The sequence below is a fragment of the Artemia franciscana genome, chromosome 13 (genome assembly GCF_032884065.1).
Source record: "Artemia franciscana chromosome 13, ASM3288406v1, whole genome shotgun sequence".
NCBI classification, from domain to species: domain Eukaryota; kingdom Metazoa; phylum Arthropoda; class Branchiopoda; order Anostraca; family Artemiidae; genus Artemia; species Artemia franciscana.
The window spans coordinates 7,193,365-7,211,470 of NC_088875.1; the positions used below are offsets into that span (position 1 = coordinate 7,193,365).

The window sequence follows — 18,106 nt, forward strand, 5'->3', positions numbered from 1 at the left end:
CTACGTAATAAAGGTATAGAAAACATACCTTCTATTTCTATTTCGTTATTATTAAAATTTTAGAAAAAATATTCAAGTACCAAAATTCTTGTACATTCAACAGGGAAGTAATAATTTCTCAGCAAATATAAAAGTAGTTAGGTTCAAAAATAAAAAATCTGTACACTCAAAATTCTAGATGTTTAGAGGTTCGTTTACTATTGAGCCGGGTCGCTCCTTACTACAGTTCGTTACCACGAACTGTTGGATAAAAAGTTTAGCTCACTCACTATAGCGGTCAGAAGTACAAAAGGCAAAAAATTATGCAGAAAATATTAATTGTTTTTTTCTTTTATAGATGGCAAACAGCTTTTTTTTTTTATCTCGGGACGGCTTTTATAACTTACTGTTTTTGTATTAATATTTTTATACCATTTTAATTTCAACAGATTTATTAGAACTTTAACCCTCACCAGATTTTAGATTAAATTTGCGACCAATTCGACTACCTACCTACGACATATAATTTTCAAGGTTTCCTTTAAATTGCAGGTATTTCTTTGTTCCCAAGTTTATTGAAATAGCCTATTATGCCCCTCTCCCCCCTAAAGAAAATCCTGGATCCGCCCTTGTCCCCAGAAAATTTTCCTCCCTGTGAAAAGTTTTCCGTGTGGAAAATCCCCCACCTGAAATTTCACCGTACCCTCCCCCCCCCCCAAAAAAAATGTATACACTTTTCAATAACACTATGTGTAAACAGTGGATGAATACTATAGTTGAAAGACCTTTGCCCAGAAGTTGCGGGGGTCATGTTGTTTCGTATGGCAAAGTTATTGGCCTTTCAACTAATTTGAACAAAAAACTGTCTTCAAATTTTGATAGGACAACTTTGAGGTAAAAGGGAGGGGGAGCTAGCTGCCTTCCAATTTCTTTGGGCCCTATAATCTTTAATTATCGTTCAAATGCGATCAAATTTCGTTCAAATTCCTCTTTCCCGATATTCTAGGACTATTGGTTTGATCCAATCACCCCATGGGAAACAAAAAAAAGAGAAAAAAAAAACAAATAAACACGCATCTGTGATCTTTCTTTTGACAAAAATTACAAAATTCTGCATTTTTGCAGATGGGAGCTTCAGAGTTCTACAACAGGGTTGTTGGATACGCTGAATCATATGATATGATTTCCATTAAGATCCATGGATTTTTAGAGGGTGTCCCCCCCCCCTAACGAAAATCAGGGAAATTTTTCTCAGGCAGGTAATTTTTGATGGGTCACATTAAACTTGATGATATATATATATATATATATATATATATATATATATATATATATATATATATATATTTATATATTACATAATCATCAATATTTGATTCTTTGATATGTTCATTGTTATTAAGACTCTGTTTCTTTTAGTCATGGTCACTTATGAGGTTTCCTTTTATTTCTTATCTTATGGGGGAAAATGTTTGGCTGCAAGTTTAGAAATTTTCAAAGAAGAAATGACTCAATTCTTGCTCGAGTACGTTCCTAACAATATCGTATGATTGTTACTTAAAATTGCTCTTTCTAAGTTTAAGAAAATTTGTTGCAAAAATAAAACAAAAAATTGCAGTCATCAACGATGGATAGAAATTTCCTCGCGACAGCAGGGAACGAACCTGAACGCCGTCATACTGAACAGCGACAGAGACGTATCCACTATACTATCCCGAGGTACATGATTATAGGATTTATTCAAATACTGATTTTTGTAATCAATTATAACAGCTGATGTCATTTGAAATATCAATTTATTGACTGCAGTTTATTTTACATCCAAAACCATAAGTTTATCATCAAGTTTTTACCAAAATAAACGAGGTTTATGCAAAGAATTAATTAAAGTAAAGCCAAATAGAAAAATTTCCATTAACCCTTGTTATTATCGCAAGCTTGTATTGACTGAAGTCCTTCAATAAGGCGTTTTCTAAGAATTGACGTTTATCCGTGCCCCCCACGCCCTTGGAAAATACCCCTGTGGAAAATATTTGGTTCTTGTCTGTTAAACAGAACATATTCAAGAATTATACTAAGATCTGACAAAAACTGGTTTGACTCTCTGGAATTGGTTGTGATTTGCTTATTTTAAGAGTGAAAAACAACGATGTAAATATATTTCAATTAGATATTTAATGTTTAGGTATGGTTAGGGGCTAGGTTAAATTAGGTTAGGTATTTAATATAATAAGAGGCAGCTTTCCATTTTTCTTTGTTGTAGTTTCCATATTTTTGTTTCTAAAGTTCTATATTATCATAATATTTTGGCGATTATGGTTATCAAAATATTTGCGCCATTAGGATTATCTTAACTTCACATCTTAGTTGGGTTCTATTTTACGAGCAAGTAACAAATATCCCATGGAAAATGCCCTTCCCTGCGGAACCATCTTTTCGGTTGATTACTACCCACATACTCTCCTTGGATAATACCAAATGTTCATTAGAAGGAAAACTGAATGTTTTACTCACCTCTTTAAATCATCCTATCATACAATATCATCCTACCATCCTATAGAATTGTCTATAGTAACGAGCCAATGTGATAATATTTTTTATTTATTTTTTCCCAGAGGTACTTCATATAAAAGATATGGTCGTATAAACTTTGAAGGGGACTCCCTGGCTCATTCGATGGCTAAATAAAAGTTCTTGTGCAATTTTAAAAGTCAAAACTGATGGGCTGGCAACAACCCCTTCCATCAGCTTTGTTGGGAGATTAAAACCTCTACAAGAGGGTTTTCCGATACGCTGAAACTCATAATGTGGTTTTTCATTAAGCTTAATGAATCTTAAAATATTTGTAATAACCATAATAAGTCGATCCTTTGATATATTAAATAAAAAAACAAGTTTTTTTTAACGGAAAGTAAGGAGCGACATTAAAACTTAAAACAAACAGAAATTACTTCGTATATGAAAGGGGCTGCTTCCTCATCAACGCCCCGCTCTTTACGCTAAAAGTTTGACTCTTTCTCTTTACTCTACTTTTTAAAACAATAACAAACTTTAGCGTAAAGAGCGGGGCGTTGATGAGGAAAGCCTACAACAACATATAGATGATATCACCAAAGCTCTGAATTCTAATGTTACTTCTGTTTCTCTTGATTCTACTTTAAGCAGCCATGTTTTCGAAAATCCTAGCCACAAACTACTTTTTGAAGAATCCGCCATTATTAGCAATGATCTAGGCATAAAGCAAGTAGTTCGAGAAGCAATTGAAATCAGACTTAAGATTAATAATGCCTCCTTAAATAGGGATTTAGGAGAATATTCACTGAATGTTCTATACACAAATTTAATTAAAAATGACCTTACGAAATATTATAAAAAACCTATAGATATTAACATAGAACCTATCACAAATAGACCTATAAGATCAGCAGGGAAAAAAGCTAGACTGGCATTAAAATCGTGTTTTTAAATTATTTTCTTTCATTCAATCAATTGCCTCGTTTCATCATAATGGTTGAACTGGTTGGATGCTGGGACTGTTTTGAAAAACTGTTCATTTTAGTTTTATTGATTTTATTCTCTTGTTATCTCTTGTTTTGTAGCATTGATATAAGGGTTAAACAGTAACTTTTTAGTGATTCAAAAATTGGTGTACCTGGTTGCTAACTCCATCTTTCTATAGGTAGGAGGCGTGATTCAAAGTTTCAAAAAAGGCAGGTTTGTCCAGGTCCTGGCTGATTTTTCTGTTTTTAAGCTCTAAGTGGAGTCTAGAAACTCTCATATTTAGGAATGAACATTATGTTCATGTTTGATTGAGCATCTAATTTACCAAATTATTATATGTGTATGACTTTAAAAAGTGTAAAATAGTCTAATGAAAGGAGCATAATAATCTGATTAGTAAAGACGTTCTGCATATTATAAGCTAAGAAGTTCATTTCTTGGTGTTTTCTTTTAGTTTTTATATATTCCTTGGCCTATATATGGGATAATCAGGAGGAAGGGTATTTTGCAAGTAAATTGATTATCATATTTAGCATAAGAAAGGTATCAACTAAAAGATTAAGAAGAAAGGAATTACTGTATAAAAAAAAACTCTATTGCTGGTAATATGTTTGTTGAATACTTGGGGCATAATAGTTTTGTATCAATTAATTGACCTACCAGTCCCCTCTCTATTAGATTTGATAGCCACAAACAGCCCAGACAGAGAGTACCTACCTCCTATTGGAGTCAGTAGATATTCAAGTAGATAAGCTGAGAAGATATGCAATTCAAGTTTGTCTGTGTAGATGCCTCAAACAATCCCTCATCTAAATTGACCTGTCAAAACGGCCATAAACCATAAGTTTTTCTCATAATTTTGAGAAAAAATACTGATGACAATGTCTTATAAGAGATATAGAAAAAAAGTTACTGAAAATGCTCAAAAACATTATCAAAAGGTAAGTATTTTATGGGTACAATGAAAAAATAGTATTGTAAAGGAAATTAGTAATTTGACTCCTGTTTAAAGTTTAATTTGATTCTCAAACAGGTTGGCTTTACCTTGCAGATTTTAAAAAATTTTTAAAATTTTAAAAGGATTCTAAAGGACCATTTAGTTAAGAATCAAACAGAACAGCATTTTGTTTTTATTTATATATTTTATTATTTATTTTTCCTTTTCCTCTGTGGAGTTGATGTCCTCTGAGTGTTTATTTCCTGGTTTATGGTGGTCATCTTTGTGCTTTGACTCCAAGGCCTCATGTATGTTTTTTTTTTTTTTTTAAATCTTATATAGCCTACTGTTTGGCTATTGTTCTCTTTTTTTGTTGTTGCTTATATTCTTTTTTTTACCCCCTTTGTATCCCTGGCCATAGAGTCTTTCGAGGGGAATAAGAGCATTGTATTTCCAATCTGTATGAATTGGTGAATAAAACTCTGAACCATATTCTATGACCAAACTACAACTGATTTGACCTATCTAGTTATAGTACGGATATCATTATAAAAAGCACTAAGTCTTATTTTATTTTTCAATGGTTTCTTTTTCATTCAGTACATTAACTTTATTTCTACCTTCTTATTCTTCAGTGAATCCATTTCTGTCCTATTTGCGTATGTATATGGTGTATTCTTTTCTACTTTTGATAATTTTGAACCAAGAGAATCTAATCTTGAACTGATAGATCTTAGGAAGTAACAGCGCCTTAAATACCAGGGAAAATAATTGACCTGAGCAAATGTGGCAAAACAGGAATTATAGAACATTTTTCAATTATCTATGCCCACATTTTTACTTAATGATAATGTTTCAATGGCAGTATATTCGGAAAAATATTAGTGTGGAACCTAATATGAAGTGTAATGGACCCCTTTTTTTTCGTTTTCCTTATGTTAAAATAAGCGTGGATTAATTTAAAAAATTAAAAATTATGTGTTCAAAGTAAAGAACAAATTTAACACTTAAAACAAGCTTTTAAAAAGTTTTAATGCTTATTAAATGATAGTTTTTTTCCAAGTTATTGGTGGGGGGACTGCCTCTTCCCCTCAATGATGCCACTGTCTTTGGCTGAGTTTTTTTTCCTTTCTCAAATATTGGAGTTATTATTGTTGTTTGCTAGTCTGCTGAGAGGCTCTTGGTTTTGAGGTACATCTGGAATAGTCAAAAGAATGGCTGCTACCATATCAGAAAGTTCTTTAAGGAGCGTGGGATGCATGCCATCTGGATCCCTAGCTTTGTCGGGGTCTAGTTTGTTTATCCTTCTCTTAGTCTTGCCTATGTTAATGTAAATTTTTGGTATTTGGTGCTCAGCTGGCTTAGGAACAGGGCATAGTGACTATGAAAGGGTCCAAGGAGAAATTAGATGTTAATGTGCTGCTCAACAAACTTGTAGTGCCCTTTAGGTCTTCTGATTTTTGGTTGATCAGAAATTGTATAGTCTGTCTATTTCTTATTTTTGATAGACACATATCTCAAGAACCTTGTTGGGTTGTCTGTGCTGTTAGATGCCAAATTGTTTTCATAATTTGTTAAGAGGTATTTAGTCAGCTGCCTCAGGTTATTTCGTGCGTTTTCAGATTGCTGCCAGTGACATATATACATTTGCACTTTTTATACATTGAGAAAGACTTATGGTTTATGGCCCTTTTGACAGGTCAATTTAGATGAGGGATTTTCAGATTGCTGCCAGTGGCATATATACAATTGCACTTTTTATACATTGAGAAAGACTTATGGTTTATGGCCCTTTTGACAGGTCAATTTAGATGAGGGATTTTCAGATTGCTGCCAGTGGCATATATACATTTGCACTTTTTATACATTGAGAAAGACTTATGGTTTATGGCCCTTTTGACAGGTCAATTTAGATGAGGGATTTTCAGATTGCTGCCAGTGACACATATACATTTGCACTTTTGAGGCATCTACACAGATAAACTTGAATTGCATATCTTCTCAGCTTACTGTAGATTATCCTTAAGATTTTGCAAGGCTAAGTCAATATCACCCTTTACAGTCACTTGGCCCTATGCTACAGCCTGTAGCAACTCGTTGACCCTCGTTGACAGCAGATCATAGCAGTTACAGAGATGGGTACTGACACCAATAGGAAGAAGGTTTTCGGTGTTCTATAACAAACTTGGGCTGTTTGTGGCTATCAAATCTAATAGAGAGGGGACTGGTATGTCAATTAATTGATACAAAACTATTATGCCCCATGTATTCAACAAACAGATTACCAGCAATAGAGTTTTTTTTATACGCTAACTCCTTTCTTCTTAATCCTTTAGTTGATGCATTGTTTATCCTAAATATGATAATCAATTTACTTGTAAAAATACCCTTCCTTCTTATTATCACATATATAGGCCAAGGAATATATAAAAATGAACAGAAATTACTTCGTATATGAAAGGGGCTGATTCCTCATCAACGCCCCGCTCTTTACGCTAAAGTTTCACTCTATCTCTCAACTCTACTTTTTAAAACAGCATAAAACTTTAGCGTAAAGAGCGGGACGTTTATATACGAATATACGAATTCCCCTTTCATATATGAAGTAATTTCTGTTCGTTTTAAGTTTTAGTGTCGCTCCTTACTTTCAGTAAAAAAAACTTCTTTTTTTTATTTAATTTCTGAACGTTTTTGAATCAATGCATGTTTTGATTTTGGCACTCCGCAGAGGAATAATTAATACGAAATTTGTATATTTATTATTTTTTTTGCTAAATGGCTTTCTCATAGTTTTGATAAAATGATTTTGAGAAAAAAGGAGTGGGGGAGGAAGCATAGTTGCCCTCCGATTAGTTGGTTACTTAAAAAGGCAACTAGAACTTTTTTACGAATGTTTTTATTAGTAAAAGATATACGTAGCTTATAAATTAGCTTACGTAAGGCACTTTTATATTCTCATGTTTTTATTACATATATGAGGGGGTTCACCCCCTCGTCAGTACCTTCCTCTTTACACTAAAGCTTAAATTTTGATCCCAATTCATTGAGAATGACCCCTGAATCACAAAAGCCGTAGAATAAATAGTTGAAATTACTAAAAATACTTCAGCGTAAAGAGCAAATTATTAGGAGGAGGTGAGCCCTTCATATGCGTAATAGTTTCTGTTCGTTTTAAGTTTTAATGCTTCTCCTTACTTCCAGTGGAAAAAAACTTTTTCATATTTACTTTTTCGTTGTTTTTTTTTTTTTTTAATTAATGCTAGAAAATCCTGCGCTCCCTTCATGGAAATTTTCTTCCCGCCTGACAAATTCCTCGATGGAAAGTTCCCCCAACATATCCCCCTCTTCTAAACCCCTCCCCCAACCAAAAAATCCCCCTGAAAACGTCTGTACACCTCCCAATAACCATTACTATATGTAAGTGTGTTTCGTGATGAATAAATCTTATCTTAAGCACTGATCAAAGTGTGTAACTTGTAGCCCCTCCCACGGGGACTCTGAGGGAGTAAGTGGTCCCCAAAGACATAGTTATAAGGTTTTTCGACTACGCTAAATAAAATGGCTATCTCAGAATTTTGATTCGGTGACTTCGGGAAAATAATTAGCGTGGGAGGGGGCCTAGGTGCCTTCCAATTTTTTTGGTCACTTAAAAGGGCACTAGAACTTTTCATTTCCGTTAGAATGAGCCCTCTCGCAACATTCTAGGACGACTGATTCGATACGATCCCCCATGGAAAAAAAGAAACAAAAAAAAAACAAACAAACAAATAAACACGCATCCGTGATCTGCCTTCTGGCAAAAAATACAAAATTCCACGTTTTTGTAGATAGGAGCTTGAAACTTCTTTACCAGGGTTCTCTGATACGCTGAATCTGATGGTGTGATTTTGTTAAGATTCTATGACTTTTAGGGGGTGTTTCCCCCTATTTTCTAAAATAAAGCAAATTTTCTCAGGCTCGTAACTTTTGATGGGTAAGATTAAACTTGATGAAACTTATATATTTAAAATCACATGTGAAAGAGGCAAATTACATGGAAATATAAGAAATCCTGGGAAAGTCCATAAGAACATCCAGGATGTAATCATTGCTGAGTATGATATCGTCTCCTTGGAAAAAGGATATCTCATTTTAAGCAGAACAATGGCACCAAAACACAAAAATGGAAGGGGCAGAGATTTTTTATATTTTTAATGTAGATACAAAATAAGAGCATTTCCGAAATCGAGAAGGATAATTTGTTATGTCTTTTAAAACAGAGTTACGAAAAACGTATTATCAAAATTCTAGGCGGGAAATAACCCACGCCCCCATTGGTGTATCTGTTTCTACGTAATAAAGGTATAGAAAACATACCTTCCATTTCTATTTCGTTATTATTAAAATTTTAGAAAAAATATTCAAGTACCAAAATTCCTGTACATTCAACAGGGAAGTAATAATTTCTCAGCAAATATAAAAGTAGTTAGGTTCAAAAATAAAAAATCTGTACACTCAGCAATCGTAATTTAGTCATTCATGCTCACTAAAAATTTGTTTATTTACTTTGTTAAGCCAAAATTCTAGATGTATGTTTCCATCTGTGGTGAAAGGGGACACTTGCCCCCCCCCCCCCCTAAGAATTTGGAAAAAAGTGTAATTTACTAAGTGCTTTAAAAATGTTGCTCTTTTGAAGTGTAAAATTTTTCCTCTTTAATTTGTGCAGATACCTTTTTAAATTAATCCACGCTCGTTTTTAACATAGGAAAAAGAGAAAAACTGGGATACATTGCACTTGATAATAAGTTTTGCATTGATATTATTCCACTAATGATGCCTTTAGAAACGTATCATCAAGTAAAAATGTGAACCTAATTAATGGCAAAATTGGAAAATGTTCTATGCTTTCTGTTTCACCACTTATGTTAATACAAAATATATAATATTCAGCATTATATATATATATAAATATAAGTATATATATATATATATATATATATATATATATATATATATATATATATATATATATATATATATATATATATATATATATATATATATACTTTTCTCTGCACTCTACTTTTTAAAACAGTAAATAACTTTAGCTTAAAGAGCGGGCCGTTGAGGACGGAACAGCCCCTTTCATAGACGGGGTATTTTCTGTTCGTTTTAAGTTATAATGTCGCTCCTTACTTTTAGTTTGAAAAAACTTGTTTTTTTTATTTAATTTCTGAACGTTTTTGAATTAATGCATGTTTTGATTTTGGCTCTCCGCACATGAAAAATTAAAATTTAATTTGCATATTAATTTGTTTGTTTTTTTGGCTCACTGCCTTTCTCATAGTTTTGATCTGACGATTTTGAGAAAAAAAGGGTGGGGGTGGAGGCCTAGTTGCCCTCCAATCTTTCGCTTACTTAAAAAGGCAACTAGAACTTCTAATTTTTTACGAACGTTTTTAGTAGTAAAGAGTATACGTAACTTACGAATTAACGAACTTCTATATTCGTATGTTTTTATTACGTATATGAGAGGGTTTGCACCCTCTTGAATACCTCGCTCTTTACATAATTAGACGGAATTACTAAATTACTTAAGCGTAAAGAGTGAAGTATTTAGGAGGAGATGAACCCCTCACATGCGTAATAATTTCTGTTCGTTTCAAGTTTCAATGCTGGTCCTTACTTTCAGTCGAAAAAACATTTTCATATTTATTTTTTCATTCTTCTTGTTTTAAACAATGCTAGAAAATCCTGCACCCCTTCATGGAAATTCTCTTCTCCCAAGACAAATTCCTCCATGGAAAGATCCTCCCACGTAATCCCCTCCCCTCAAACCCCTCCCCTCCTCCCAAACAAAGAAAAGATCCCCCTGAAAATATCTGAACACTTCCCAATAACCATTACTGCATGTAAACACTTGTCAAAGTTTGTAACTATTAGCCCCTGCCCCGGGGACTGCGTGAAAGTAAGCCGTCCCCGAATACATATTCATTAGGTTTTTCGACTATTTTGAACAAAATGGCTATCTTAAAATTTTGATCGGGTGACTTTGGGAAAAATATGAGCGCGGGAGGGGTCCTAGGTACCCTCTAATTTTTGGTCTTTTAAAAAGGGCACTAGAACTTTCAATTTTCGTTAAAATGAGTCCTTTTGCGACATCCTAGGACCACTGGGTCGATACGATCACCCCTGGGAAGAAGAAAAGAAAAAAAAACACGCACCCGTGATCGGTCTGCTGGTAAAAATTACAAAATTCTACAGATATGAGTTTGAAACTTCTACGGTAAGGTTCTCTGATACGCTGAATGCGATGGTGTGATTTTCGTTAAGATTCTATGATTTTTAGGGGGTGTTTCCCCCTATTTTCCAAAATAAGGCAAATTTTTCTCAGGCTCATAACTTTTGGTAATTAAGATCAAATTTGATGAAACACAAAATTTTTAAATCAGCATAAAAATTTATAAAGTTCGTTTATTATTGAGCCGGGTCGCTCCTTACTACAGTTCGTTACCACGAACTGTTTGATAAAAAGTTTAGCTCACTCGCTATAGCGGTCAGAAGTGCAAAGGCAAAAAATTATGCAGAAAATATTAATTGTTTTTTTCATAGATGGTGACTATGTTGAACAAAATGGCTATCTCAAAATTTTGATCGGGTGACTTTGGGAAAAATATGAGCGCGGGAGGGGTCCTAGGTACCCTCTAATTTTTTGGTCTTTTAAAAAGGGCACTAGAACTTTCAATTTTAGTTAAAATGAGTCCTTTTGCGACATCCTAGGACCACTGGGTCGATACGATCACCCCTTGGAAGAAGAAAAGAAAAAAAAAACACGCACACGTGATCGGTCTGCTGGTAAAAATTACAAAATTCTACAGATATGAGTTTGAAACTTCTACGGTAAGGTTCTCTGATACGCTGAATGCGATGGTGTGATTTTCGTTAAGATTCTACGATTTTTAGGGGGTGTTTCCCCCTATTTTTCAAAATAAGGCAAATTTTTCTCAGGCTCATAACTTTTGATAATTAAGATTAAATTTGATGAAACACAAATTTTTAAATCAGCATAAAAATTTGATTCTTTGATGTATCTATTAGTATCAAAATTCCGTTTTTTAGAGATTCGTTTACTATTGAGCCGGGTCGCTCCTTACTACAGTTCGTTACCACGAACTGTTTGATAAAAAGTTTAGCTCACTCACTATAGCGGTCAGAAGTGCAAAAGGCAAAAAATTATGCAGAAAATATTAATTGTTTTTTTTTTTTATAGATGGCGAACAGCTTCTTTTTGTTTATCTCGGGACGGCTTTTATAACTTACTGTTTTTGTATTAATATTTTTATACCATTTTAATTTCAACAGATTTATTAGAACTTTAACCCTCACCAGATTTTAGATTAAATTTGCGACCAATTCGACTACCTACCTACGACATATAATTGTCAAGGTTTCCTTTATATTGCAGGTATTTCTTTGTTCGCAAGTTTATTGAAATAGCCTATTATGCCCCTCTCTCCCCTAAAGAAAATCCTGGATCCGCCCCTGTCCCCAGAAAATTTTCCTCCCTGTGAAAAGTTTTCCGTGTGGAAAATCCCCCAGCTGAAATTTCACCGTACCCTCCCCCCCCAAAAAAAAATGTACACACTTTTCAATAACACTATGTGTAAACAGTGGATGAATACTATAGTTGAAAGACCTTTGCCCAGAAGTTGTGGGGGTCATGTTGTTTCGTATGGCAAAGTTATTGGCCTTTCAACTAATTTGAACAAAAAACTGTCTTCAAATTTTGATAGGACAACTTTGAGGTAAATGGGAGGGGGAGCTAGCTGCCTTCCAATTTCTTTGGGCCCTATAACCTTTAATTATCGTTCAAATGCGATCAAATTTCGTTCAAATTCCTCTTTCCCGATATTCTAGGACTATTGGTTTGATCCAATCACCCCATGGGAAACAAAAAAAAAGGGAAAAAAAACAATTAAACACGCATCTGTGATCTTTCTTTTGACAAAAATTACAAAATTCTGCATTTTTGCAGATGGGAGCTTCAGAGTTCTACAACAGGGTTGTTGGATACGCTGAATATATGAATATATATATATATATATATATATATATATATATATATATATATATATATATATATATATATATATATATATATATATATATATATATTTATATTTATATATTACATAATCATCAATATTTGATTCTTTGATATGTTCATTGTTATTAAGACTCTGTTTCTTTTAGTCATGGTCACTTATGAGGTTTCCTTTTATTTCTTATCTTATGGGGGAAAATGTTTGGCTGCAAGTTTAGAAATTTTCAAAGAAGAAATGACTCAATTCTTGCTCGAGTACGTTCCTACCAATATCGTATGATTGTTACTTAAAATTGCTCTTTCTAAGTTTAAGAAAATTTGTTGCAAAAATAAAACAAAAAATTGCAGTCATCAACAATGGATAGAAATTTCTTCCTCGCGACAGCAGGGAACGAACCTGAACGCCGTCATACTAGCGGCAGAGACGTATCCACTATACCATCCCGAGGTACATGATTATAGGATTTATTGAAATACTGATTTTTGTAATCAATTATAACATATACATTTGAAATATCAGTTTATTGACTGCAGTTTATTGTACAACCAAAACCATAAGTTTATCATCAAGTTTTTACCAAAATAAACGAGGTTTTTGCAAAGAATTAATTAAAGTAAAGCCAAATAGAAAAATTTCCATTAATCCTTGTTATTATCGCAAGCTTGTATTGACTGAAGTCCTTCAATAAGGCGTTTTCTAAGAATTGACGTTTATCCTTGCCCCCCACGCCCCTGTGGAAAATATTTGGTTCTTTTCTGTTAAACAGAACATATTCAAGAATTATGCTAAGATCTGGCAAAAACTGGTTTGACTCTCTGGAATTGGTTGTGATTTGCTTATTTTGAGAGTGAAAAACAACGATGTAAATATATTTTAATTAATTATTTAATGTTTAGGTATGGTTAGGGGCTAGGTTAAATTAGATTAGGTATTTAATATAATAAGAGGCAGCTTTCCATTTTTCTTTGTTGTAGTTTCCATATTTTTGTTTCTAAAGTACTATATTATCATAATATTTTGGCGATTATGGTTATCAAAATATTTACGCCATTAGGATTAACTTCACATCTTAGTTGGGTTCTATTTTACGAGCAAGTAACAAATATCCCATGGAAAATGCCCTTCCCTGCGGAACCATCCTTTCGGATGATTACTACCCACATACTCTCCTTGGATAATACCAAATGTTCATTAGAAGGAAAACTGAATGTTTTACTCACCTCTTTAAATCATCCTATCATACAATATCATAAGATATGGTCGTATAAACTTTGAAGGGGACTCCCTGGCTCATTCGATGGCTAATTAAAAGTTCTTGCGCAATTTTAAAAGTCAAAACTGATGGGCTGGCAATAACCCCTCCCATCAGCTTTGTTGGGAGATTAAAACCTCTACAAGAGGTTTTCCGATACACTGAAACTCATAATGTGGTTTTTATTAAGATTCCTCGACTCTTAGAAGGTGTTTCCTCCTTTTTTGAAAATCAGAAAAATATTCTCAGGCGCGTAGTTTTGATGGGTAACATTAATCTGAATGAATCTTAAAATATTTGTAATAACCATAATAAGTCGATCCTTTGATATATTAAATAAAAAAAAAAACAAGTTTTTTTTAACGGAAAGTAAGGAGCGACATTAAAACTTAAAACAAACAGAAATTGCTTCGTATATGAAAGGGGCTGCTTCCTCATCAACGCCCCCCTCTTTACGCTAAAAGTTTGACTCTTTCTCTTAACTCTACTTTTTAAAACAATAACAAACTTTAGCGTAAAGAGCGGGGCGTTGATGAGGAAACGCCTACAACAACATATAGATGATATCACCAAAGCTCTGAATTCTAATATTACTTTTGTTTCTCTTGATTCTGCTTTAAGCAGCCATGTTTTCGAAAATCCTAGCCACAAACTACTTTTTGAAGAATCCGCCATTATTAGCAATGATCTAGGCATAAAGCAAGTAGTTCGAGAAGCAATTGAAATCAGACTTAAGATTAATAATGCCTCCTTAAATAGGGATTTAGGAGAATATTCACTGAATGTTCTATACACAAATTTAATTAAAAATGACCTTACGAAATATTATAAAAAACCAATAGATATTAACATAGAACTTGTCACAAATAGACCTATAAGATCAGCAGGGAAAAAAGCTAGACTGGCATTAAAATCGTGTTTTTAAATTATTTTCTTCCATTTCAATCAATTGCCTCGTTTCATCACAATTTATTTATCAGTCCTGGTTGAACTTCGCTGAGGTAAGGATGCTGGGACTGTTTTGAAAAACTGTTCATTTTAGTTTTATTGATTTTATCCTCTTGTTTAGTAACATTGATATAAGGGTTAAACAGTAACTTTTTAGTGATTCAAAAATTGGTGTAGCTGGTTGCTAACTCCATCTTTCTATAGGTAGGAGGCGTGATTCAAAGTTTCAAAAAAGGCAGGTTTGTCCAGGTACTGACTGATTTTTCTTTTTTTAAGCTCTAAGTGGAGTCTAGAAATTCTTATATTTAGAAATGAACACCCTGGCTGGAGCCCTAGATTCTGTGTTGTTGTTAGGTATTGTTAAGATTTACAGGCTTGATCACATATATTTCATGGTAATGTATATTAACTGTTTGATTTTTTTCAGAATCGAAGATCTAAAGAAAAAGAGGATTGATTTTTAGGCCTAAGTGTCACTAATCTTGGTTGCTGATAGGATGGCAAGGCCTATGGTTATCAGTCAGCAAAAGCTTGCTGAGAAGCTTATCATATTAAATGACAGAGGAACTGGAATGCTCACAAGAATTTACAACATTAAAAAGGTTTCTCTTTTTTTCAATTATTTTGTAAATGACTCTTAATTTCATATGCTATAAATTTGCAATGAGGAGTCATGATGAGATTAAAATTGTCCAAAAAATATGACAGCAGAGATTTTATGTTTGTTTTGGTTAAAAGTGTCAATTTCAAAATTTCAAATTTGAATTCAATTTCAAATGGAGGGACATGAAAAACGGTGAACGCTTCCTTTTAGTGTTTGTCATAGAAAAGATGAAAAAAGGTTTCTCTTTTTTTCAATTATTTTGTAAATGACTCTTAATTTCATCTGCTACAAATTGGCAATGAGGAGTCATGATGAGATTAAAATTGTCCTAAAAATATGACAGCAAAGATTTTATGTTTGTTTTTGTTAAAAGAATCGTAATGAATAATTTTAAGACAACACTAGCTTTCAATTTCAAATGGAGGGACATGAAAAACGGTGAACGCTTCCTTTTAGTGTTTGTCATAGAAAAGATGAAAAAAGGTTTCTCTTTTTTTCAATTATTTTGTAAGTGACTCTTAATTTCATCTGCTACAAATTGGCAATGAGGAGTCATGATGAGATTAAAATTGTCCTAAAAATATGACAGCAAAAATTTTATGTTTGTTTTTGTTAAAAGTGTCGTAATGAATAATTTTAAGACAACACTAGCTTTCAATTTCAAATGGAGGGACATGAAAAGCGGTGAACGCTTCCTTTTAGTGTTTGTCATAGAAAAGATGAAAAAAGGTTTCTCTTTTTTTCAATTATTTTGTAAATGACTCTTAATTTCATCTGCTACAAATTGGCAATGAGGAGTCATGATGAGATTAAAATTGTCCAAAAAATATGTCAGCAAAGATTTTATGTTTGTTTTTGTCAAAAGTGTCGTAATGAATAATTTTAAGACAACACTAGCTTTCATTTTAAATGGAGAGACATGAAAAACGGTGAACGCTTCCTTTTAGTGTTTGTCATAGAAAAGATGAAAATAAACGCTGCTTTATTGCTTTTAATTAAATTTTTTACTATTTTGTATTGTATCAGATTAACGACGCTTCTTGACTACTAAGCAAAGTATATTATAAAAACCACTTTTTCAGCTCATTCAAATTGACTTTTGAATATTCGTCCCCTTGCAAGACGAGAATTCGAACCTATAACCCTTTGATTTAGGAAGCAGAACTTTATCCATTCAGCTCTCGCAAGGTTTTTTTTACTATTTCGTTTTTACTAAGAGTTGCATTTAAAAATATCTATTTTTGGACTTTTTATGGTACTTGTCTATTATATAGAACACGCTCGAGAAGTGAAGTTTGTGACAATAAAATATGTGAAAATGAAATACTTTATTAGCAAAATTGTGAACGTCATTCGTGAATTCTTAAATTGGGAGCTTCGGTGTCGGCTGACCGTCTCAAAGACAAAGAAAAATTCATTATTAACGCGTTTGTTTACCTGGTTCATTTTTCTTTACTAGTTTCATTCATTAGTTTCTTTACCTAGTTCATTCATTATTAACGCGATCCTTGAGGATACCGGTTAGTTTGCTTTGACTAGTGGCAGAATATACTGTCTCACCATGGATGATCAAATTGAGGTTTGGATTTGCTGAGGACCAAAGAACAAGAAATTATATTTTTACAGGACAAGGGGTTGTTGCCCACAACAAAACGGTGCGTCAGTGGACATAATATGACTTTATACTCTTATGAGAAGGAACATTACGACAAGGAACACATAGTGATAGAAGATACCCAATCTAACTTCACTTATTGAGTGTGTTCTGAATAATACACAAGCACCCTTAATTTAAATCGAATTTCATTCAAAACAAACAAAACTAAAATTAATGATGATAGATTGTAATAAACTTACCTAAGCTATGGACGTCAGGTGAATGATTTTTTCAAACGATGTTTTCGACAGGACCTGTGCCTGTCATCATCAGGAACCGAATTTAACCTGATGATGACAGGCACAGGTCCTGTCAAATTTATCGTTTGAAAAAATCAATCACCTGACATCCATAGCTTAGGTAAGCTTATTACCATCTATCATTATTATGTATAAGAATCAGGTTGGCCTCAGAGAACATATTAAAACTAAAATTCATACTTACATAATAATTTTCTTTCGGTTTTCCTTTAAAATCGCTAAATTTTTCTATATTTTTTACTTCATTATCCAAACTATCCAAAAAAAGACAAAACACTGTCAATTAACATATCATGACTTTGTACTCTTACGAGAAGCAACATTTTTGGAAGTGTAACACTGTATTCTGGGAGAATATTTCCAAGTTGTAGTTTCCACAATTTTGCTAATAAAGTATTTCATTTTAATCATATTGTGTCTTTTTCATTAGCATTAACCAAATTTCACTTCTCGAGTGTGCTGTTTATAATAAACAAGTACCAGGATGGATCCCTATATTTGACCCTTATTTAAGGCCATACATGATTTCTTTTATGACAATTTCCATTTAATCCAACTCGGACAATTCTTTGATATGTTTTATATCTTCAGGTACATCTGACCTACGATTCGGTAGAACAATAGAGGAAGGACCACCATAATTTCGATTTCTTCTGTTGCCAAGTCCTTTATTCAGATCCCATCTCAACACCGAACAACATAACAAAAACACTATTTTTTACAATGAAATAAAAAAAATTGCCCACCGACAGCTAAATAATCGATAAGTAACTCTTTTCTAATACATCAAATTTAGACAACCTAATTGAAGAAGACACCAAAAAAGAGCACAACAGAATCCATTTGAATAAAAATCAACCTCGACACCCATCAAAAAACCACTA

The 18,106-nt window shown here is 33.1% G+C and overlaps 1 protein-coding gene across 3 annotated transcripts in view; it reads left to right on the forward strand.

Moving 5' to 3' along the window:
* Nucleotides 1–18,106, forward strand: part of LOC136034464 (membrane-associated protein Hem-like) — an 81,881-nt gene that overhangs the window by 24,139 nt on the left and 39,636 nt on the right. For all 3 annotated transcript variants that reach the window (XM_065715650.1, XM_065715652.1, XM_065715651.1), the window contains one exon: nt 15,129–15,303. In XM_065715650.1, coding sequence (XP_065571722.1) covers nt 15,199–15,303 — 105 coding nt within the window. In that variant the 5' untranslated portion in view covers nt 15,129–15,198. The remainder of the gene's footprint in view (nt 1–15,128; nt 15,304–18,106) is intronic.